Source organism: Pygocentrus nattereri, chromosome 8, assembly GCF_015220715.1.
Source record: "Pygocentrus nattereri isolate fPygNat1 chromosome 8, fPygNat1.pri, whole genome shotgun sequence".
Taxonomy (NCBI): Eukaryota; Metazoa; Chordata; class Actinopteri; order Characiformes; family Serrasalmidae; genus Pygocentrus; species Pygocentrus nattereri.
In genome coordinates this window covers 33,608,715-33,633,326 of record NC_051218.1, presented here as the reverse complement: position 1 = coordinate 33,633,326, position 24,612 = coordinate 33,608,715, and the positions used below count along the sequence as shown (strand labels likewise).

The following is a 24,612-nucleotide window of genomic DNA, read 5'->3' as shown; positions in this document are numbered from 1 at the left end:
ACATTTCCCTCTTAATTCATTTAAGGCAAAACATGTCAGTCTATCATCCACAGTTTCCCAGAGATACTGCAAGACCAGGTACGTGAAAATAAATAAATAAATAAATAAATACATTGCTGGAAGCGCTGTAATGTAGGAATGTTAGCCCAAAGTTAGTGGTGCAGGAGCTTCACACACTGGTGTATCTGACAGAAGGGGACTGTCATTGAGAAAACTGAATGCTTGATGATAAAAATGATACATGTAACAAACTTTTGGGGCTCCACCAAATACTGGACGTGTCACAGTTACAGATACAGAAGATACAGGCACAGCGCTGCTGCACTACATTGAAAGCATTTTGTGCAATACAGAAAAAAATACTATATATATATATGTAAAACAATGACACACCCCCCACACACACACACACTCCCCTAACTAAATATACACCCTGGACTGCATCCACAACCACACGCTACACAGAAGATGAAGAGATAAAGAGGCTGAAATATTCACACCTCCAGAAGACGGTGAGGTTTTATCAACAGTTCAGATCAGTGCAGCTATTCAGGCCCAGCTGTCAAGTCCCATGTTTGAGCATATGACACACATCATCAGTCGACCCACATATGTACTATATTTACAAAAATCTCTAGACGCTCGCTCATCTAATGTTTCTGGTGAGGTCAGAGACACTGAAATTCCTGAAAGACCTCATAGAAGCATTTGTTGGGTTGCGTACTGATGCTGGGTGATCAGTTCTGGATCACTACAACTACAAGGTTTTGGGTGGAGCTCCTTTACTACACAGTTCAATGCTGGAAGGCTTTAGACCTCTCTATTCAGTACTTTGCTCTGGGTATGCTGGGTATGTGAAGCTGCTTCAGAGCATCCTGTTCTACTGGTTTTGCTTTTCTATTAGATTACAGAAGCTGGAGATTATTAAAGCTCTGTGTGAACAATGTAACTTGTGTCTGTAATGAATGCTTCTTAATGGTAAATGTAAACAATTTTTCACCTGGAATTTTTCCCTTCATCAGTTGTAATCTGGAGCTGTGAGGCAAACATTCTAACTTGCTAATAAACTTACTTTCACTTATAAGAAAATAAAACATATTAACTAGAGAAAGAGAGAGAGAGAGAGAGAGAGAGAGAGAGAGAGAGAGAGAGAGAAAGATTGATACTTGCCTTGTTATGGAACTGTACTGATCTTATTTATTAACTTATTTGTATATTTATTTGTTTATTTATTTTGAAATAGGACTCTGATGCAGAAGAGTTCAGTTTTGCACCTTTAAATTTCTCTGACAAGAGCCGACTGCTGAAGGAGAACACTTTCACCCGAGTGAGATTCTTCCCTGTTTCTGACTTCAAACCAATCCAGAAACACAATATTGCTGAAAAAAGAAGAAAATAAGTCAAATTCATTTCAAATTATTCATAAAAATTTTCAGTTTTTCAATTTTTTTTTCAAGTTTTCAATTTTCTAGACACTTTCTTTTTCTTTCCTTCTATCTTTTTTTCTTAGAGTATATAAAACCAAGCTGAAAACATCACAAATAACTTTCAAATGTTAAATAAAGATGTATTTCTTGTTGAATCCTTTATATCATCAGTTAATTTTGCATAACTAGCTGAAATTCAGTGATGTTTATGTAAATGTACGGTCATGATCGTAAATGTCACAATTGGCTCCTCCCACTACTCCATGTGGTCCATGTAAATATAAAACTGTCAGTGGAAAACATCACATTAAAGAAATTCTTCTTTTGATATTACTGTGGTGATTTTTTTTTAATATATGTATTTACAATGATTGTATTAATGAAAAAATGGAAGGAACCATTTATTTCCAAGATAACAGAAATATGCAAAATGTTTGATAGCATTAGGAATTCCTTCAGTGCTGCTCCACAGAGGAGAGGACTTTTGGGTAATTCCTTAAAAACACACAACAAACAGACGAGCTAACAGATGGACATGATGTCTCTAAACCTCATCATCTGTAGATCATATACAGATAACCATCAAAATACAGTGTGACCCCAGTGCAGGTGAGGCCCCAGTGACCCTGATCATTAATAAATAGGAAGTAGAAATTGTGAACAACTTCAAGATTCTCTAAAATTGGAGGAGAATGTAATTCTTACCCTTTTTTTTCTTGCACTGCTTTAAAATAAAAGAGTCGTGATGCAGGCAATGTTACAAATCTATGACAGAAAATGTGCTTTTACCATTTACTAATAGTCATGATACACATTAACGAGAAAACTTTGAGCATTCTGAGATTTTATTTGAAACCTTGCACTACCTTGAGGAATTCCATCCAAGACCTAATCTCTTCCTTTTATTCATACCATTAATCAGAAAATACTTTTTTCTAACTGTAATTTAATTAGGAAGCTATTTGCTGCTAACTGAAATGAAGTTCAGTCTCTTTGCCAATAATGTTGCAATCATTGTCCTAAAGAAGTTCATGAGCAGTGTGATGAACTGAATTGAAGGCCTTTGTCTTCAGGATATGTGTCCTTCTAACTTTGTGCATTGGGTAGTTTCTGTGCTGTGATGTATCAGTGATATTGAGGGATATGCTGTGATCTTCACTTCCTGCCTCAGTAAAGGATCTGGCAGTAGTCTGGAGAAGGTTCTTTCACCTCAGCAGCTAAAGCCTTTCTGAGAACCACTGACAGTGGGGGGCATTTGTGTGGGCAAGTCAATTCTTCCAGGATCAGCTCACAAATGATGTCATATGTTGGTTTATTTATTAAAATACCAACATGTATTTGTTGTGTTGGAACAGGGCACAGCTCTATTTGTGGTGTGTGTGAACAGGGCACAGCTTTATTTTGGTGTGTGTGAACAGGGCACAGCTTTATTTTTGGTCTGTGTGAACAGGGCACAGCTTTATTTTTGGTGTGTGTGAACAGGACACAGCTTTATTTTTGGTGTGTGTGAACAGGGCACAGCTTTATTTTTGGTGTGTGTGAACAGGGCACAGCTTTATTTTTGGTGTGTGTGAACAGGGTACAGCTTTATTTTTGGTGTGTGTGAACAGGGCACAGCTTTATTTTTGGTGTGTGTGAACAGGGCACAGCTTTATTGTAAATGGGTTTATATATGTAATTAGTGTAGAACTACTCAAGACATGTTGTCTTCACCAACCTTGGAATCACTGGCTGCGGAAGTCCTATCTGGAGGCGTGGACTTATCAGGTAACAGGAAGAGGGTCCACATTCTCTCCATGCAGGCTCTCCGCTGGTGTCCTGGGCTGGATCTTACTCTCCTTTCACTTCCCACTCGTTTTCTTGGTGACACAATATCCTCTCATGGTTTCTCTTACCACTGCTATGTTGATGACACCCAACTAATGCTTTCCTTCCCACCTACCTATCAACTTGGGCTTTAGTTTCTAGCAGTATCTGAGCTCAGGACCAGCTCTCTCTCTAGCATATTTGTAACTAACCAATATATTTTCTCGATCTATTTCTACTTGGTTACAGATAAGTTGATGATTGCATCAGATCTAGCAGAGCAACTGTGTGAAAGATTCCTTCAGTCTTTTTTGTTGTTTACTGGGCCTACAAGCACATTCTTTCTTATTATTGAATGTGTATTACTGGGTCTTTAGTGTTTTATAGAAGACACTTTTGACAGAAACTGCTATATTAAGGCATAATAGAACATATTGGTTTATTTCATGTTTATGGAATCATAACAATTAATCATGAGACGTAAAAAGACATGAAAGAAGACCAAAAGATCAAAAGACTTCTGAAGGCCAAATGTGAATTCATGAAGCAGTCAGAAAAAAAAAAAAAAAAAAAAGAAAGATAAAAAAAGCCGTGACTCTTTCCAGCCAATGAGGTTACACTCACATGCCCAGCATGCTAACCTGGTGCTTTTGTCAGTTGCACCCTCTCAAATTTACTTCAATGATGACCGGATTCTTTTACGGTGATGGCTCAGATACGGATTCTAATCTTATGTCTCTACATAACAGGTACGTTCATGAGCTTCTTATAAGATCTTCTGTCATCAATAACTCTTAATTCTTAGATTTTGCTTTTAACTGTGCTTGTTAAAATGTTATTAGCTATTGTTTTTATCAGTTTAGCTCTGATCTGATTGTATATATTGTATCTTGTAGGTTCTGCTCAAGCTGTGGATCTTTCTGAGGCATCATTTGTCTCAGCTGAGCCTGGTGAACCTGTTACTCTACACTGCAAATTTGTGGAAAAGTTTCCTCATAATAATTGGGTTTGGTACAAACAAAGATCAGGACAGGATCCCCAGGAAGTGGCAGTGAAGTTAGGCTCGAGAGACCCCACTGAGAGTTCATCAGACTTAAAAATCAGATTCAAAATAAACAAGAATTTTTCTCTGACTATTAAACAAACTACTAAAGATGATGAAGGAATGTACTTCTGTGGACACGGAAAGGAAACCATTACATTTTCTAATGGCACATTTTTAGCCGTGGCAGGTGATGATATTATGATTTTACTCTTCATTATCATATAAAACATATGCCTGTGTCAAAAATATTAATATACACTAAGATTTTGCAATGTTTTTATTTTCTTGATCAGCTGAACCTCAGTTAAATGTATCAGTTGTCCAAAGTCCAGCATGGAGGTCAGTTTCTCCAGGAGAGTCGGTCACTCAGCAGTGCATGGTCCACTCTAAGACCGGAGCAGCTGAACTCCGAGTGCTCTGGTTCAGAGCTGCTGCAGGACAATCCTTTCCTGAAATCATTTACACTCATCATAACAGCAGCAGCCGTCAGTGTGAGATCAGCTCTTCTACACACAGCTCTGTGTACAGCTTCTCCAAGAACAACTTCAGCCACTCTGATGCTGGAACATACTACTGCGCTGTGGCTGCTTGTGGGAAGATCATTGTTAGCAATCAAGCATCAGTTCAACTGAGTAAGTAATATTTAAGAATTTTAAAGTTATTGGTCATTGGTGACTTGTGTGATGGATGTAGATATTAGAAGTGATGTTCTTTCACTTTATTGACTGAGGTAATTATATTGCATGCCAGCTTTATAAGTATTTAACCCTGCTATCATTCCAAGGGAGAACTTTTTTTGCATTCAGTATTTGCAAAAGTTTGAAGAGTAAATATGTTTAAATCAAGTTATGTCAGACGTGTTTATTTGCCCAAAAAAGTTGTAATAGTAGAATAAACACAAATAATAATTTAACCTGTAATTGAAATCAATTCAGCACTTCTTTAAATTAAGTCAGAAACAGCAAATTTGCACAAATTCATACATTACCCTATATTTTTTAACTAGCTCACAAGACACCAAATACTATGTTAAAAACTTGAAATACTTTGTACTGTATCCATATTTATTTATATTTATTCTAATGTAGTATTGAGTTTTTGCTTAGCAGCAACACATTTACTGTTGAGAAAAACAATTTGCTTCATTGTCTTTTTATACGTGTGTTTTCTGAGCTTCACTCATACATTCACTAATGTAGTTCTCAGGAGGGGAACAAGAACAGAGAAACTACTGATATGAAAGTATGAGTACTTAAATAAAATCTTACTCAGTTAAATTTGAAGTACAGAGCTAAAAATATTGTGAGAGGGAGTCATAATGTAACAATATCTAAATAATCGTCATGTATATAAGAGTAAAAAGCAGCTGTTTTATCAAATGAATGAAACATTTTTGTTCAGGGTGTGTAAGGTAGCTTATTCAGTTTAAATAAATGTAAACTTTTCTAAGCAAATTTGAATGTATTTATGTAAATATGTATTTATTGATTTGTTTATTTATTTATTTCAGAGGGGCCTGTGGATCCTGTTGTAATCTTTCTGGGAGCAGCTTTGGGAGTGTGTGTGGTTGTGATCTCTGCTGAAACCATTATAATCTTTAAGAGGAGAAACAGTGACCACGGCAGTGGTGAGTGGAGAATTTGACAGTTGCTGATTTTATATATATATATATATATATATATATATATATATATATATATATATATATATATATAAATAATAATACAGCACAATTACAAACAGGAGAAAATGAGTGCACCATAGACCAAACAAACATTTTGTAATAATTAAAAAACACATAATATTACCATAGATTACATTATATTATCCTGATAGAAAATATTAAAAAGAGTTTATGAGTTACATACAAAATTGATTGACCACCAAATGATGAGTTGTAAGAGGTTTTAGGTGTTTCCCATGAAATTTCTTCAGCTGAACCAAGTAGTCTGGAATATAACACTTTATCAGACTGTAGTAACATTTAGATATATAATGTAAATATTTTTAGTGTTCTTGTGCAAACTAACTATGAATGTAAATGTAGTGAAAGTGCTGCAAATGTCAACTTGGTGAATAAAAAATGTTGCCAGAACTAAACATGATGCTCTATATTCTTTTTCCACCGCAGAGAAAAAACAACAAGGTGCATCAGCAGAGAACACAACCAATCAGGTAACACCTGTGATCTGTACCACTTTCAGAAGATGCTGATACTGTTTAACCCACACAGAACTTACTTAACCTTCTGTGTTCTTCCTCACAGACTGCTGAGAGTCTGAATTATGCTCCCATCCATTTCAAAGAGAACAAACCCAAACCTGGACGAATGAAGAGAGAACAGCCTGAAGACATTGTTTACTCTCAAGTGAGAAGCTCTAATGCTAAAGCTCATCGGTCTCTTCGCTAGATCTCTTTCCTGTAGTGAGCAGTAGTGAAGTTTGGGGATGTTTTTATTCTACTGGGAAATTCAGAGCTGCACATGATCTCCAGGTTAGTTTAGTGATGTTTGTTATGATTTCTCTTGATTTTTGACTGTGAGAGTGTTTGCTGTTTTTGTTGATGTTTGCCAGGATCTACAGTGAAGTGCTGTGCTTTGATCAGCAGTTTGCTCAAAAAAGAATGAATGTTTTTTTCTCTAAATATATGCACTTTTTTAAGTAACTTGCTATTTTATAGTAGCTATATTGAAATTACTTTAAAATATTCATGTTAAAGTGTATAAAATAATACATAATAATATATTATATCATGTGACAAAATATTGTGAATAACAGTATTTACCATAATAACATAACTAACATAAATATTGTGAATAACAGTATATAATACAATATTTCTGGTAATAACAGAGAGGACTCATAAACTGTAAAGCAATGGATGCCAAGCCTATTAAACCAAAATTATTTATTATTTATTGTTTTATCATGTCATGTCCTTAAGACTAAGGAAAGCAATCGCTTCTTTTCTCAGGTTGACTCTAATATAGTATGTTCAATACATGGTCTGGCACATTTACTGTTTTTGCAATGATGTTATAATTTTAGCATGTAGACAAATGTCTAAGAATATACAATACCTGAACAAATGTTTGTCATATTAAAAAATTAATCAGACTTCTTACTTATTTATAAAGCACTGTGATGTTTATCTACATAGATTTGAGTTATTAAGAACCTATGTGGTGTCATTTCATTCTCAGCAGATTTTGGCTTGAGTTTAGGATTTGGACCATTGGTAGAGTTGACTTTAGCATTAGGGTCAAATGTACACCATATAACCTGGCTTGCCAGATTTGCTTAAATAAATTACTTCATGTGGTAACATGAATAGTTTTAATCAAATAAAAAATACATTAAATAATCAATCATTCAAAATATGTATGTAGGCTGATTAAGACTAGTTTTGAACCTGTCATAGCATCACATATTATAAATCATCATCCTGAACAATAACTTCATGCAGATGATGATACACAGCTAAGAAACTTGCCTTAAACTCTGAGCGTCTGTCTGTATGAATGAACACCTCATTTTCTCACTCACAGCCACTGAACTCACACACAGTTTAAAATGATGCAGCTTTTTGAGTAGAAGAGTGAATTTGTAGTACTGAGTTACTGAGTGACTCAACTTACTCACAGAATCTTTTGCTGAATGTAATTAGCAAGTACGTAACATTAATTACAGAATAATTCACAGTGTTTACTGAATGATAAATCTCAGGATTAATGTGTGAAATAGCAGCCTAGACATTGAGGAGTTTAACCCCCCTGCAGTTCTCTGTGATCTATTATAAACAGAGCTGAACTCCAGTAAACGGTTGGTCTGTAACCACAATCTGAGCACAAGCACAAAAAAATCACACCTTCAGACGACGTGGCTTTAACAGCAGTTCACACACAGAGCAGCCTGTCATGGTCAGCGGTCAGTTTCCTCACTTAGAATAAACAACATGTAGACACTGATATTGACACAGATAAAATGTGTGAACTTCTTTCTTTCCATGACAGAAGGGTCCTGACTTCTTCAGACAAAAATAAATTAACAGAATTAAAAATAAATAAATAAATAAAAAATGCTGTTCTTTAAAAATTCCATAGCTTTCAGCTCCATTCCTTACTTTCAGTTATTCACAGAAATCTGCAGGGATATTTTTACACACCTGCACAGTTCAGTCTTAAAAAGTAGTTACATTTTCTGCTTTTCACAATCCCAATAACAAATTCAGATTCATCAGTTCAGAAAACCGCATTTCACATCTCACGTCCAGTTTCAGTTCTATTTAGTACAATGTGTCCTTTCCTTTAGGTCATTTAACCGTCTCTTATTGTAAAATCCTTAAAGTATCATCTTCTAAATCATCAGTAAATGTTCATCTTTGTTTCAGCAATCGAGTAAAAAGCTCTGGAAAATGTATCACGGATTACTCTGATTATATTTCCACTTGCTCATTTCTTTGCTGATCGTCTGTTTCTGAAACAGGACTCTGACTCTGAGGAGTTTGATTTCACTGCATTACATTTCTCTGAGAAGATGAAGAGAAGAGCACTAAAGGAGAAAGTTTTCACCCGAGTGAGATTCTTCCCTGTTTCTGACTACAGAGCAGTTCAGTAAAGTTGTATTACACCACAGGAAAGAAGTCTTACTGAGTTCATGTAGTCATGTAGACTCTCTGTGTTCTGTTGATATTTTTATACCATATTTTATGTATGAAAGAGTGTCCAGATATACTCTGTATACAGCTGAATAAAAAGTTTTGCTGGCCTGGCATGTGAACCATATAGTAAAGGTGAGTAAAGTAGTGGTTCTCAGGCAGGACATGAGATGACCTTGGCAAATTCACTGTCTACACTGATTTAATCTAAATACAAGTTTTCAACTATAGTTTACAAAATTTGAGGAACTGCCCCAGCTGGTCTTTTGGTAGTTATACTTTGTTTTGTTTTAGTTTACAGCATTAAAAACAAGCCAAACTAAAGGTTTTAAATGTGAAAAATGTGAATCCAATAATTTCCTGGCCTCTGTTGGACTCTGATATTTGTTACATGTTACATCTATCGTGTGTGTCTGTTGTGTATAGCTGGTCATCTCAAGCTTTCTGAGGCATCTTTGTAGATCTACTGCATTCACCAATAATTAAAACTGAATACCTTGGATAAAAATGAGTCTGATGTCATGGGGAATTGGCCAAACTGGCATCACCTTTAGACTCATTTAAGTGCCCTGAGAAATATCTGCTCATTTTAGTTTGCTCCATCAATAGATGAATGACATCATCCACCATGTCTATGTGTGGCTGTGTCATTTGAAAGGGGTCAAGCTATTTAGAAGCTCTAGTTATAACCTGATAAGATACTGAGGTCAGAATTTAGAGGGCTGTCACTGACTAAAAGGGATGCTGAGCCAGATCTGGGTTTAGAGCTCACTGCCCTGGTCTTGGATACTGGTCAACTTTCTTCAGCTAAACAGACTCATATATCATATATAACTGATATAGCAACACACACACAGGCCTACTGTGTATAAGTGAGTGGTAAGTAAGTAAGTGATACTGTTTTGATCCCACAACCGGGGAAATTCCATCTCCGCATTTAACCCATCCATGCAAGTGAAACACCACACACACACCAGGGGGCAGTGAGCACACTTGCCCGGAGCGGTGGGCAGCCCTATCCACGGCGCCCGGGGAGCAATTGGGGGTTAGGTGTCTTGCTCAAGGACACCTCAGTCATGGACTGTCTGCGCTGGGGATTGAACCGGGGATTGATCCGGTCACAGGGCCAGATCCCTAACCTCCAGCCCACGACTGCCCCTTAAGTGTGTGTGTGTGTGTGTGTGTGTGTGTGTGTGTGTGTGTGTGTGTGTGTGTGTGTGTGTGTGTGTGTGTGTGTGTGTGATGTCCTATAGATGATAATCTGGGGTTTTAGCTTGATAATGGGTGGTACTTGCTCTGAAAGGTTTGAAAACCAATACTGTAAATCTAACTTCTTATTCTAAGCATGTTTTCCCAGATATAACCCGCATTGTTGTATTTACACATTAAAGAAGTTTGAATTATTTTGATGTTGTTTGACTAATCTTTCACAAAGGTCTATTAAACTAATTAATAATGCTTATGCATATAAAATGAAAGATGCAGCATTCCTGCATGTATGTGTCTGAATATTTTTTATGTCCAGTGTGTAACTAAACCACCAAACTCACTGCACTATTTAAATCATTAAACAAGTGTTAATTTTCCTCTACTGTCTTTTCATCCAGTGTATGTATTTTATATGATGCACTCATATTCTATACTTTTCACATTTACTGCTAGTTTTTATGTTATATTTATATATTTACACCTTCACAGTTAGAAGTAAATACTGTAATTTGTTGGTTGTTAATTGTTTTCCTAAAGGAACTTTAGTAGCAGAGAATCAGTCATTACATATTTTAATGCAGCTTCATAAGAATGAAAATGTTTCTGAAATCAACCACTGTGGGACTGACATGACCAGCTGTGGCCACCAGAGGGAGACAGAGAGAAACCTCCATAGCAATCAGGACAACCAGCATGACCTGTGGTCAGCCTGCTTGAGGAAAAGGCCCCCACTATTCCAGTGGCAGTATATATGGAGGGGAACAGATGAGGTCAGTCACGTCCACTTCCTGTGTGGTGGATATCAGGAATGCGTTAATGCCAAACATCTCCAGCAGGCTGTCCAGATCACCGCACAGAATCAAACCTTTGATGCTCCCTTTCTCAAAGTTATTAATGTGAATCAAACCTTTGATGCTCCCTTTCTCAAAGTTATTAATGTTATTATTCATGCAGTTTATAATCTAAACTTTTTATATCTGCACAAAGCTGCTCTAAAGTCTGTTCGAGGTTTCTGCACCTGGTGGGGTAAAAAAAAGTGACACTGTGACTTTTGCCAGCCAATGAGATTCATCTGTTGAGCTCAATGTAGTTTGGTGACTTGGCCAGAACTTCCCATTCCAGTTTACATCAAATAAGCAAAGCATCTTATGATGATGATGATGATGATGATGATGATGACAACGATCACGATGATGAAGGCTCCACTGTGGATTCTTTGTTTATTTCTCTATGCAACATGTAAGTAAGGAACTCTTTTCAGAAGTATTAGATCCTCTATTAGTGCTATTAGTTTCTGAACTTCTGCTGCTAAAATGTTTTCATTTTTGTTTAGAACTGACTTTCTGTTCTTTTGTAGGTCCTGTTGAAGCTGTGGAGCTTAATGAGAGAATGTTTATCTCAGTTAAGACGGGAGAAAATCATACTCTGTCTTGCAATGTTGAAAGGTCTGAAAAAAACACTATAGTTTGGTTCAAGCAACAGTTGGGGCAGGAGTTTAAGGATGTGGTAACAAAGTTACCCGACAAAAAAGCCATTTCAAACAATTTGAAATTGGATCTAAACAAAGATTTTTCTTTGACTATTAAAAACATTTCTGAAGATGATGAAGGAATGTACTTCTGTGGACAAAGTGAAGGGGACATGTTTACGTTTTTTAATGTGATATTCTTGGCTGTGACAGGTAATCAAAACTTTATTTTAGAATATAATTAAAATTTTAGAATATCATTTAAATATTAGGTTAAAATTTAAACTCATTAACATATGATTAATGTTTAATTGTGACAGAGTTCAGCTGTAAACAAGATGTCTTTATTTAATTAACCAGATGAACCTCATTTAAACATATCAGTCCTCCAAACTCCAGTACGGGGGTCAGTTTCTCCAGGAGAGTCGGTCACTCTGCAGTGCACGGTCCTCTCTGAGATCAGAGCAGCAGATCTCCGAGTGCTCTGGTTCAGAGCTGCTGCAGGACAATCCTTTCCTGAAATCATTTACACTCATCAGAACAGCAGCAGCCGTCAGTGTGAGATCAGCTCTTCTACACACAGCTCTGTGTACAACTTCTCCACGAACATCCTCGACCAGCACCATACTGGAACTTACTACTGCGCTGTGGCTGCTTGTGGGAAGATCATTGTTGGGAATGGAGCAGCAGTAAAACTCAGTGAGTAATATTTAATTTATAGTTCATTGATCATGTATGTGATTGATGTTGACCATAGACGTGAACTGCATGTACAGTACTGTGAAGAGGTTTTAAGCATCTAAGAAAATCATATTATTGTTTATCTTGACAGCAAGTGTTTATTTGCTTGAAAAACACTAATATTTAATATTTCAATTCAAGTACTATGTCTACACACAAAAAATAGTTTTATCAAATATTTCCATTTGTCTTTTTTAACGTCTCCTGAAAGAAGGTCTATATTGCCTATAGTTAAGTCCAGTACCTGGTTTGGCTAATCTAACTATCTCATAAGATAAGTAATTATTTATAAACTTGAAATACTTTTTAACTGTATTCTTGTTGATTTTAATTTATTCTAAGTTAATATCTATTTTTGCTGACTGAAATGTACTTACTGTTAAGATAAATTGGTTAATCAACAAGCACAGTACTGTATATGATTTACACTTCACTCATGAACTGAAGTAAGTTGATGACCACATTATATTTCTTCATTTATATTTTACAATGTATTTCCTAATGTATTACCCTGGGGTGGGACAAGTACAGAGAAACTGTACTTTACTACTAGATTACTACTGTACTCTACTTATGTGTACTTAATAACTTGGAATGGAATCAATATCACTTGAATGAAAATAATGAAGTATCAAAATCTAAAAATATTCAAGTGTATAAAATTAAAACTAGAACTTTTAAGAAGTAACTTTTCCTTAGTTCATAGCGTGTAACCTGGTGGTGAACAGTTAAGTGACTGGTCGTGTAGTTTATCATATGTGCATGTTTATACTTGTTTTTTATTGGGCTGTTTATTATGTACTGATATGTACTTATATTATATAAATGTTATAAATTCATGTACTAATTTTTTTTTTTTTTATTCCAAGACTCCCCACAAGTCAGGGCGAAGAGAAACTCAAAGTTAACAGTGTATAATGTGACAGGTCAATTCCATGATTGATGATCAATTTTTATTCTTTCATTATCGTCATTTTCTAGAAATACCACCATATATATATATATATATATAAACACACACAATGAGTACATGAAGTTGCTAGAAAATTGTGCAAAAAAATACAAGAAAGAAAGAAAAAAAAAAGAAAACTGAAAATGAAATTTATAATGTTCAAATAAAATAGAATTATTACAAAATAATAATTCAGTGGAGAAATAACATCTGGTTACTCAAGTATTTTCAATCACTGGTTGTATATAAGGGTTCTTTGTTGTGTCCCTCTAGAATTCACATCATAAAAATTCACAGTTTTAAGAGCAGAAATACAGTTTATTCATTTATTGATTTGTTTATTTACTTTGTTATGTACTTGCTTATTTATTTATCTATTTATTTATTTCAGAGGGGCCTATGGATCCTGTTATAATCTTTCTGGGAGCAGCTTTGGGAGTGTGTGTGGTTGTGATCGCTGCTGAAACCTTTATAATCTGTAAGAGGAGAAACAGTGACCACGGCAGTGGTGAGTGGAGAATTTTACAGTCTTTTCTTTACATTAATTACAATGTTTAAACAAACACAAAGTAGATGTAGTAAGTTAGTGTGGCAGAACTTTTTCCTTTAATTTCTGTAAATGCTGAGGTTTTATGTGTAAATTTGCAGACAGTCTTTTACAGAAAGAAGAGTCAGTAAAAACACTGAAAACACTTTCAAACTAGTTTGTGTTCTGTAAGACCAAATATTCTCTAAAGGGTTTAAATCTGGGCTCTGACCAGGCGACGATCATTAGAAGGAATTTCCAGAAGTCCTACTTGTTTTACATAGGAGTGTATAAGAAAATGGCTCTTCACTAACTGAGCTGTAAGAGATCCACTGAATCAGCTGTAAGAGCATTTTCAGTAAACCTGCCTGAGCTGAATGAAGTTATTTGGACAATAACAGATCAGTAATAGATCAGTAACATGCAGTATGTTGTAGCTTGGCTTAAAATGTTTTAAGCAAGACTTTGTAGTCAATGTGGAACAGAAAGGAAAAGCATTGCAGGTTGAATAAGAGTAGAATCATATGTTTTATTTAACACAAACAATGTATATACAATTCACATTTGGATATAGTGTTTATGCAGTAAACTGGCTTGTGCAAATTTAATGGAAATTTGGTGAAATTAGTGTAAACTTCAGCTTGACAAAAAATTGCCTGATCCAATCATGATCCTGTATATTGTTTTACCACCACAGGGAGAAAACAACAAGGTTCATCAGCAGAGAACACAACCAGTCAGGTAACACCTGTGATCTGTACCACTTTCAGAAGATGCTGATACTGTTTAACCCACACAGAACTTACTTAACCTTCTGTGTTCTTCCTCACAGACTGCTGAGAGTCTGAATTACGCTCCCATCCATTTAAAAGAGAACAAAGCCAAACCTGGACGAGTGAAGAGAGAACAGCCTGAAGACATTGTTTACTCTCAAGTGCGCTCTGATGCTAAAGCTCATCGGTCTCATCGCTAGATCTCTTTCCTGTAGTGAGCAGTAGTGAAGTTTGGGGATGTTTTTATTTTACTGGGATATTCAGAGCTGCACATGATCTCCAGGTTAGTTTAGCAATGTTTATGTTTATATATATATATATATATATATATTGGACTGTGCAGGTGTTTGTTGTTTCTGTTGTTGTTTTCTGGGATCTACAGTAAAGTACTGTACTTTAGACTTGTAGGCAGCCCTGTCCACAGCATCCAGGGAGCAGTTGGGGCTTAAGTGCATTGCTCAATAGACTGTCGGCTCAGGGGATCAAACTGCTGATCTTCTGGTCACAATGCTAATTGTCTAATCTACTGACTGAGAAGCTGCTTTTTTTCATGAAAGTCTCACATTTCAGCCTCTTGGAGAACTGAAACTTGTTTTTGAGTTGTTTTGACAGATTTTATGGAATTTAATTTTTTATTTTGCTTAAATTGGAGAGCAAAGCTAATTTCAAACATGTCTTTGATGCCAGTTAAAACTTGATCTGTCTACTTGCTTATTTCTTCAATAAGCTTTTGTAATGCGTTTTGTGCAAATATGCAAAAAATGCTTTAGCTACTGTAAATTAAGTGCACAATATGTTAGTTACAGCATAAGAACATAATTCACTCATCATTCACTATTTTTTCTTTTTTGTTGCCTTGACTAAACAAATACTAACATTTGTATTTGTTTATGATGTGAATTCTGCTCTTCTCACTGTGTTTATTTAATAATTAACACATAGTTCATTGTGTTCAAAGTGCTTTCTGGTTTTGTAACTAAAATAAAAAGTGCTATAAATTGTATACATTTGTTGTTATTTTTCCTGGCTGACATTGGGAACAGGCGTTTAAATCATAAGTATCGTTTATTCTGAAAAGAATGAAAGTTTGAGGCACCTAAAAAAATGAAGAATAAGTGCAGAAAATGTACCTTCAAATTTGTTTTATATTTAAAATCCTTAAAGATTTGAAATGATGGAAATCTAAATGTCAGTACATTTACATTTGTAGCATTTGACAGACACTCTTATCCAGAGCAACTTACAAAAAAGTGCTTTGTCTATCTAGAGAAAGTATCATATCTAGTTAGAGAGAATAGGTTAGAGAGAAAGCTCATCCTGAGCTCAGATACTGCTAGAAACAAAAGCCCAAGTTAACTCCTAGAGAAAAGAAACAGTTAAACACAGAGAAGTGCAAAACAATATGTTTCAGTAAGTGTGGTACAATACAGATTACAATACAAACTTGATCAGTATTCACTTAATGTCAATTTGGAGTTTATAAACTTTGCCATTTCTCTAGAAGCCCTGTGAAATATGACTTTATAGAATTTCTTAATGCAGGTTAATAAGGTTTTCTGGCTTTCTATCAAACATAAAAACTTTTAGTGGTCTATAAGGTCTTATGCTTTAATAAATACTCCAGTTCTGGAAACTAATCTTCTCAGAAATACCCCCTAAAATGTAATAACTTATACTCCATGGCTGTTTAAACAGTTAATTAAATAACCAGTGTGTGGTCTTTGACTTTTGCGCAGTACTATGCATATACGGTCATGTGCAAAAGTTTGGCCACCCTGGTCAAATAACATGTTCTTGTTGATTTTCAAAGGAAAATAAGTTACACATCCTCTGTAGAGAGCAAACCTGTACACATGTTAATGCACAATTACTGTTTATTTGTTTATTTAACACATTTAAAATATTACATAAAATGTAGTTTATGCAAAAGATATGCACATTTTATATTTTATATAAAAGAGAAAATATGAACTGGAATATGGAATAAAAAATCATGTTTATGTTGAGAATGATTTAAAATATTTTCATTTAGAAAATCAACAGAATATGTAATATACCCTAGAGGTGTTCATACGCTGGCTCCCGAGTGGCGCAACCATCTAAGCGTTGGCCCTATCATTAGGAGATTGTGAGTTCGATCCCTAATGATGCTACAGCCATCCATGGCCGGGAGTCCTAGAAAGCACATTTGGCCTCACTCTCTTTGGGTGGGTAGGATGGCCCCCCCATCACTCAATGTAATGCTAGTCAGCGCAGGCGTCTATTAGCTGATGTGACAGATCTGGAGCTTTCCTCCGAGCGCGTTCAACTGTCCAAAGATTTTGCATGATTGGCAGTTTGAAAAGATGTGGTGGCTGGTTTCGCAGGTCTCGGAGGAAGCCTGTGCCAGCCTTCACCCTCCTAATGTTGATGGTGCTGTGTGATTGGGGGAGTCCTAACTAGTGGGTGGAATTGGAGATGATTGAATTGGGGAGAAGAATTGAGTAAAAATCCAAAAACACCCCAAAAAATAAATAAACCTTGTGCATATGCTGCTGTAGGAACAAAACTTTGTATCTCAATTTTTTCAGTTTTTCAGTTTTTAATACCTGTTGTCCTTTACATTGTGTGTAAACTGCATGATGAATAGTTCAAAAGAAACAAAATGACTTGGAAAAAGTCTGGTTCCATTAACTTACATTAAAGGTTTTTCCTTCTCCTGTAAAGTTATATTTTAGAGATAGGTTTTCTTCTAACAACAGCGATACACAAACATTGACCACAAAAAATAAGTAGGAAAATTAGTAGTAAATTAACAAATAATATGCTTTTCTTGCCGTAATTTCAGGTAATAAAGGCATCTTTTGAAAAAACAAAAAAAACAGCCCATGCATGTGTGCGTGTGTGTGTGCGTGTGTGTGTGTGTGTGTGTGTGTGCATGTGTGTGTGTGTGTTTGTGTGTTTGTTTGTGTGTATTTGAACACCAATGGTCCATGTGACTTCTTTCAGCCAATGAGATTTAACTTAACTTGAACCGGGCAGCAAATATGATTTGATGCTTTGCTGTTATTTTCTTTCCGATGCTTTTCTTCTTCAAGTAAATGTGTTTGTAGATGATGGCTCTACACAGGATTGGGATTACCATTTTATTTTTCAACATGATATGTAAGTTTGTAAATATGTTCATTTTTATTGATTGATTTATTTATTCTAAAAATGTTTTTAGGCTGATTTTTGTTTTACAGATTCTGCTCAAGCAGTGAGAAAATGTTTTATTATTTTAAAATATGTTCACCATTTTTTTTTATTCACTGAACTTTATTTTACAGATTCTGCTCAAGCAGTGAAAAATTCAGCGTCGTTGGTCATCTCTGTTGAGCCTGGTGAAGCGGTCACTCTGAACTGCACATTGGAAGGCAAATCAGGGGAAGATGTTAAGATGTGGTACAAACAAAGACTGGAGCATGTGCCACTGGAAGTGGGATCACAGTTAGAAGGAAAGTCGGCTATGATTTCAAAAGAGTGGCATTTCTCTCAGTATTGAACGTGTCGCTAAAGAAGATGAAGGAATGTACTTCTGTGGATCAGTTGAATCAAACACACCGAACTTCTCTACTGCTACATTCTTAGCAGTCACAGGTAATAGAAGTGATTTCCTCTTTCCTGCTTTCATTGTTCTTAACATGTAAGATTTCTTTTACAAAAAGCCCTGAGAATGCATTATAAATGTTGAATATCTGTTACATGAATCTGTTCTCAAATACATTGTTGTCAATACATTATTGATACTAATGTGAATATATCCTGTAAATACCCATTAGCTATCGCAACATTTATCAGTTATCACACTTTACATTCATAAACGATACACTAGTTCTTTACTGTGCTGTTAATATGCAGGTATTATATTTTAATGATACTGTTATTATTGAGGGATTCTTGCACTTTCTACATTACATTTTCTAGGGCAATCAGACATATCAGTGCTCCAAACTCCAGTACGGGGGTCAGTTTCTCCAGGAGAGTCGGTCACTCTGCAGTGCACGGTCCTCTCTGAGATCAGAGCAGCAGATCTCCGAGTGCTCTGGTTCAGAGCTGCTGCAGGACAATCCTTTCCTGAAATCATTTACACTCATCAGAACAGCAGCAGCCGTCAGTGTGAGATCAGCTCTTCTACAAGCTGCTCTCTGTATGAGTTCTCTAAGAACATCCTCGACCAGCACCACACTGGAACTTACTACTGCACTGTGGCTGCTTGTGGGAAGATCATCTTTGGGAATGGAACATCAGTAGAACTGAGTAAGTGTTTCTGTGTTCTTTATGCTCTTATTTGATGTATAAGTTTGAATTATAAATTTCAGTTCCAAAAAAGGACAATAATAAAATGATAAATAATAATAAAAACAGAAAACAGTGGTTAGGCAATCCTGTTTGACCTGAATTCAATTAAAATTATATTGACATATTTGATATTTGATCTTTTAAACTTGTGCAGTTTTTTTTCTCTGAATTCCCTAAATTGTGCACCATAGAGGGTAAAACACCTAAAATCCTTAAATGTTCCTTTTTGAGGAGCTTTTTTGGTTTATTTAAGAAGGCCTCAGCCCAATATAACCTCTCCTGGATGCTCATTTTATTTCTATGCATTGCATTACATCACCTGTTTTATATGTTTTTTTGAACATTAAAAAAAATCCTAGTCTTAAATTGCCCTGTACTAACTTTTTGGAACTTGTTGTGACTTCAATTAGAATTAAGTCTAATTCATTCTAATTCAATTTCTGAAGCATATATTTACAAGAAACAACGTAGATGACAAGACGTCTTGGTGATTTTGTTCAAATATAAGTCAAAGCAGATTTATTAATCACTGCTTTCTCTTTTCAATTATATTACTTATAGTGTCTCAATTATTTGTGCAATTTAAGATTAATTTCTATGTATGTGGATTTTACAGTTAAACATGTATAAAATGTTTCTTAAAGTTATACGATAAACTGAACATCCTTTCATGTTATGCTTTGTTGATTTTTCTAGGCAAAAATAGACCTAATCCTAATTATCAAATCCACTTCAGACAACACATTTAAAAAAGCCATTTTGAGGAGTCATTGAATTCAAGTATTCCATTCACTCCCATGGCTACAGGTGTATAAATCCACGCACCTAGGCCTGCAGACTGCTTCTACAAATATTTGTGAAAGAATGTGTCGCTCTAGGGAGCTCAGTGAATTCCAGCGTGGTACCGTGATCGGATGTCACCTGTGCAACAAGTCCAGTCATGAAATTTCCTCACTACTAAATATTCCACAGTCAACTGTCAGTGGTATTATAACAAAGCAGAAGCAATTGGGAACGACAGCAACTCACTAAGTCACTAACCAGACAGAGCGAGGTCAGCGGATGCTGAGGTGCACAGTGTGCAGAGGTCACCGACTTTCTGCAGAGTCAATCACTACAGTCCTCCAAGATTCATGTGGCCTTCAGATTAGCTCAAGAACAGCGTAGAGAGCTTCATGGAATGGGTTTCCATGGGCAAGCAGCTGCATTCAAACCTTATATCACCAAGCACAATGCAAAGCATTGAATGCAGTGGTGTAAAGCACCGACACTGGACGCTACAGCAGTGGAGACGTGTTCTCTGGAGTGACAAATCACATTTCCGTGGGTTTGGCGGTTGCCAGGAGAACGGTACTTGTCTGACTGCATTGTTCCAAGTGTAAAGTTTGGTGGAAGGGGGGTTGTTTTCAGGAGTTGGGCTTGGACCCTTAGTTCCAGTGAAAGGAACTCTTAATGCTTCAGCAGACCAAGAGATTTTGGACGATTTCCTTCTCCCAACTTTGTGGGAACAGTTTGGGGATGGCCCCTTACTGTTCCAACATGACTGTGCACCAGTGCACAAAGCAGGTCAATAAAGACATGGATGAACAAGTTTGGTGTGGAAGAACTTGACTGGCCTGCACAGAGTCCTGACCTCAACCTAATTAATTATTAATTAAAATGAATTAGAACAGACAAATTAAAGCCAGGCCTTCTCATCATCAGTGTCTGATTTCACAAATGTGCTTCTGGAAGAATGGTCAAAAATTCCCATAAACACACTCCTAAACCTTCTGGAAAGCTATCCCAGAAGAGTGGAAGCTGTAATAGCTGCAAAGGGTGGGCTGATATCATATTAAACCCTATGGATTAAGAATGGGATCTCACTCAATTTCATATGTGTGTGAAGGCAGATGAGCGAATACTTTTGGAGATATAATGTAGCTTGATTGAGGTGCTCAAGCTTTTGCTTCTGAAATATTCACAAAAACGGTTCAATTAGGTTTCTATTATCTTTTTTTTTCACAATTTATTATTTATTCTTGATCTCTTTTTTTTCCTAGATCATCCAATGCATCATCTGCATTTGCTGGTTGTTGTCATGGGAGTGGCACTGGGCTTGAGCTTAATGTGGAATATCTGGAGCTGGAGGAGAGGGAGCTGCAGCGGTCAGTTTACTCAGAAACAATCAGTACGCGACACATTTCATTTACATGAGGCTGAATTTCTAACATGTTTCTCTCTCAATGCATTTCAAGGCAAAACATCTCAGTCTGTCATTCACAGTTTCTCAGAGGAGCTTCAAGTCCAGGTATGTTCCCTTCATACTCATTAACTGATTCCACAGAAGTGACTGAAACTGTTCAAATGAGAATTTTTTAAAAACTTTCTGCATGACTTCAAAGCACATATTTAAAAAGGTAATTCAGTGCAGTCTGATTCAGGAGTCACAGTGTCTATGACCCAAATATATCCATATTATTTCCAAACCATAATGACCAGTGGGACACAAAAAAACAAAACAAAAGAAAACAGCAATGCCTCTTGATCCTTTCAACATAAAATTTTCACATAAACTGGATTTTTTAAAAACAAGATAAAAAAAATATACAATTATACAATGATGCAAATGATACGACAGCAACAATATTTATTCACATTGTGATTTTAAATTATAGCAATATCCTCATAATGGAGACCTAAAGCTTGTTGCTAGACTATCAACAAAAGAGTAATAGTCAAATATAAAATGAATTTCTCATAATTTTCTGTTATTTCAATTTCTAATTTGAATTATTTCCCTGGAGCTGCCGGTCTGTAGGCCTAATAGTGTTCAGTTCTACAACAAATAACTTATAATTTGCCAGATTATCATGTGTTTTCTGCACTTTCATTTCAAAGCAGATCTTATAACCTTTAAGATTAACCACTACTGGGAAACTCAGCCCAGAACAGTGCCGTATCTGAAGAATGGTATTTCTTTTAGTTTTGAATGTAGCTTAGTGCCGCACACTGTACATCATCAGCTTAACTTGCTTTAAAAGCATCTGTATGCCTGCGAACAGTTCAATATCTCACTCATATTGTCTTAGGACCATCAGTTTTATAGTGGTTTCAGCTTTGTTATTCAATACTATGGCAGTTATTGATCAACATGATATCAAGTCAAACCTATATATATATTTTTTTTTTGTTAAGTTTTACTTTGGTCTGGCGTCTGAGTGGACAGTCTTGTTTTTCTTTGCGCGTCTTACCCCTAGGAGACGTAACAAATCCACTGAATCAATTGTTAATCAAGAAATAATCTATAGTAGTTACTGAGTAATTACCAATAGTTAAAGAATAATCATGGCAGTTACTGTACAATAAGTCTCAAGATTAATAAGAAGCCTAGATTCTAAGCAGTTTAAAGCTCACTGCAGTTGGTCTATTCTAAACAGAGCTGAACTGCAGTAAACTGTTGATCTGTAACCACAGTCTGAACACAAGATGGGAAAAAAAAAATCTTGATATTTTCACACCTTCAGAAGACGACGTGGTTTTAACAGCAGCTCATACACAGCGCAGTCTTTCAGGGTCAGCGGTCAGTTTCCTCACTTAGAGTAAACATCAGTAGACACTGATATTCACACATATAAAAACATAGACATTGTGGTGTGTGTGTGTGTGTGTGTGTGTGTGTGTGTGTGTGTGTGTGTGTGTGTGTGTGTGCGTGAGTGTGTGAGTGTGCATGTCTGTGTGTCTGTGTGTGTTTATTGTACTTATACTTACTATACTTATACTTTGAGGCTTCTGCATAATCTTATGTGACGTGTATTTTCCTGTATATTTACACAACAAGCGAATAACTTGTACATATTGAAGCATTGAAATTCTTCAGACATCTGGTTTCTATCATCTGGAATTGTTCACTCCAGCACTGATCTTCTGTTTCTGAAACAGGACTCTGACTCTGAGGAGTTTGATTTCACTGCATTACGTTTCTCTGAGAAGATGAAGAGAAGAGCGCTAAAGGAGAAAGTTTTCACCCGAGTGAGATTCTTCCCTGTTTCTGACTACAGAGCAATTCAGTAAAGTCATATAAAACAACAGGAAATAAGTCTTACTGAGTTAATGTAGTCATGTAGACTCTCTGTGTATATGAACATGTGCTCACAAACGCATTGTACCCAGCTGAATAGAAACTAAAAGAATCAAATATTAAACGCTTGTTTTGCTCAATTTTGCAAATGTGGTTTGAATTTCTTACCAAACTGTAAAGAATACTTTTTATGCTGGTCAAGTAATCTTATTTTTGAACATAAATGCATTAAAGAAGTTTTCATTCTTTTCATGCTGTTTGACAAATAGTTTATTAATATATTTTGTGAGATTAAAGATGTGAAGTCTTATACGGCATAAGCCTTCTTTCCCACTGATGGCTAATGTAATTCAATGTTTGTATGTATGTATGTATGCATGTATGTATGTATCTTTATATATTTTATGATAGGCTGATACTGTATAAGTCAGACTATTTAGATTTCTTTTCTACATTTTCAATTATATTAACATATTTGCTACATGAAATAAATACTCTTATTTGTATTTAATTGGTTTTTCAAAGAAAAGGTAGCTGCATAAAATTACCATCATCTAACTGATCTTCATTCAGTCCATATAAAAATAATATAGTACTCAGAGTAACACAACATTAGACTGTAATAGCTTAGCCTGGGCCTAAATAATCTACCAGACCAGCCACAGCCACCAGAGGGAGACAGAGAGCCCCTCCTTAGCAGTCAGAGCATCCAGCATCACCTGTGATCAGCCCACTTAAGATAAAAAAAATATTTCCAGTGCTCAGTTCACACTGATGCATGCTGGTGTCTCTTGCCAGTAATTTATTATCCAGGTCTACTACAAGCACTTCAGATTAACTTTAGATGATAGATGGAGGAGTGGCTCTTCTTGAGAACATTAGCTTTAGTTGGAGACATGCCAGCATTGAATAAATAAGCAAATTACATCCTCATTATTACTAATTGAAAATGTTTTTCATGAAGGGCGGGTCCTTTTTTTTACTCTGTGGCCCATAAGATCTGGAGGTCCCTTAAAAACTCTGGAAAGCACTCTTGAGCTGTGCCCTTTGACTGTGTAGTCTGTTCTCATGCTAATCTATTGAGTACAAACATAAAGAACTCTTTTTGTTATTTAAAAAGACAAAATTCCTTTTCCCTCTCTTAGGACCTGTACATGTCTTTTCTTTTTAGAGCCTTTGGGTCCATCTGACAGATTTGTGCTTTTGACAGGTCAAGCTCTGGTATTTATTCTTTTGAGTTCTAATAATGCTTCACTGGGCTTCTGACAGCCTGCTGTGTTTCTTTAGGGTTTTCCTTATTTTCAAGTTTTCTCCTGAGCCTCTAGTTCCCTCTCTCCTGCACCCCCACAAAACACCTGCAGTCTTGGATCATGGCACAGCTGGCAGCACTCTCTGGTTCATCACAACTGGGATGTGAGTCTATCTTTGGGCCAGACTCCAGTTACATAGTGATTATGTACTTTTTTGACCCTACAAGAGAAATGTGTTATTTTGCTGCCTAACTATACCCAGTCGAGAGCAGCACAATCACCCAAAGCAGTCCTTAGATTTGTACCTTTGAACTGCCAATTGGGGGCTCATTTGGCCTACCACAGTGCTATTGGCCAGCCCTCTGGCAATGCTTTGTTT

At 36.1% G+C, this 24,612-nt stretch overlaps 3 protein-coding genes across 3 annotated transcripts in view; all 3 read left to right on the top strand.

Annotated features, from left to right (window-relative positions):
* LOC119263821 overlaps positions 1–1,399 on the top strand; it is a 33,647-nt gene extending 32,248 nt beyond the window's left edge. Inside the window, exons 5-6 of the mRNA XM_037540356.1 lie at positions 26–78; positions 1,244–1,399. Of these exons, the coding sequence (XP_037396253.1) occupies positions 26–78; positions 1,244–1,399 (209 nt within the window). The remainder of the gene's footprint in view (positions 1–25; positions 79–1,243) is intronic.
* A 2,540-nt stretch (positions 1,400–3,939) lies between these two features.
* LOC119263820 lies at positions 3,940–6,777 on the top strand. Its single transcript, XM_037540355.1, has 7 exons — positions 3,940–3,982; positions 4,130–4,183; positions 4,572–4,698; positions 4,807–4,910; positions 5,789–5,905; positions 6,410–6,453; positions 6,545–6,777. The coding sequence occupies exons 1-7, from the start codon at positions 3,940–3,942 to the stop codon at positions 6,686–6,688; spliced, it is 633 nt and encodes a 210-aa protein (XP_037396252.1). The 3' UTR covers positions 6,689–6,777.
* Positions 6,778–11,754: 4,977 nt separating this feature from the next.
* On the top strand, positions 11,755–14,870 carry LOC119263819. The gene is made up of 5 exons (XM_037540354.1): positions 11,755–11,824; positions 11,972–12,310; positions 13,696–13,812; positions 14,528–14,571; positions 14,663–14,870. The coding sequence occupies exons 1-5, from the start codon at positions 11,755–11,757 to the stop codon at positions 14,801–14,803; spliced, it is 711 nt and encodes a 236-aa protein (XP_037396251.1). The 3' UTR covers positions 14,804–14,870.
* The last annotated feature ends 9,742 nt before the right edge of the window (positions 14,871–24,612 follow it).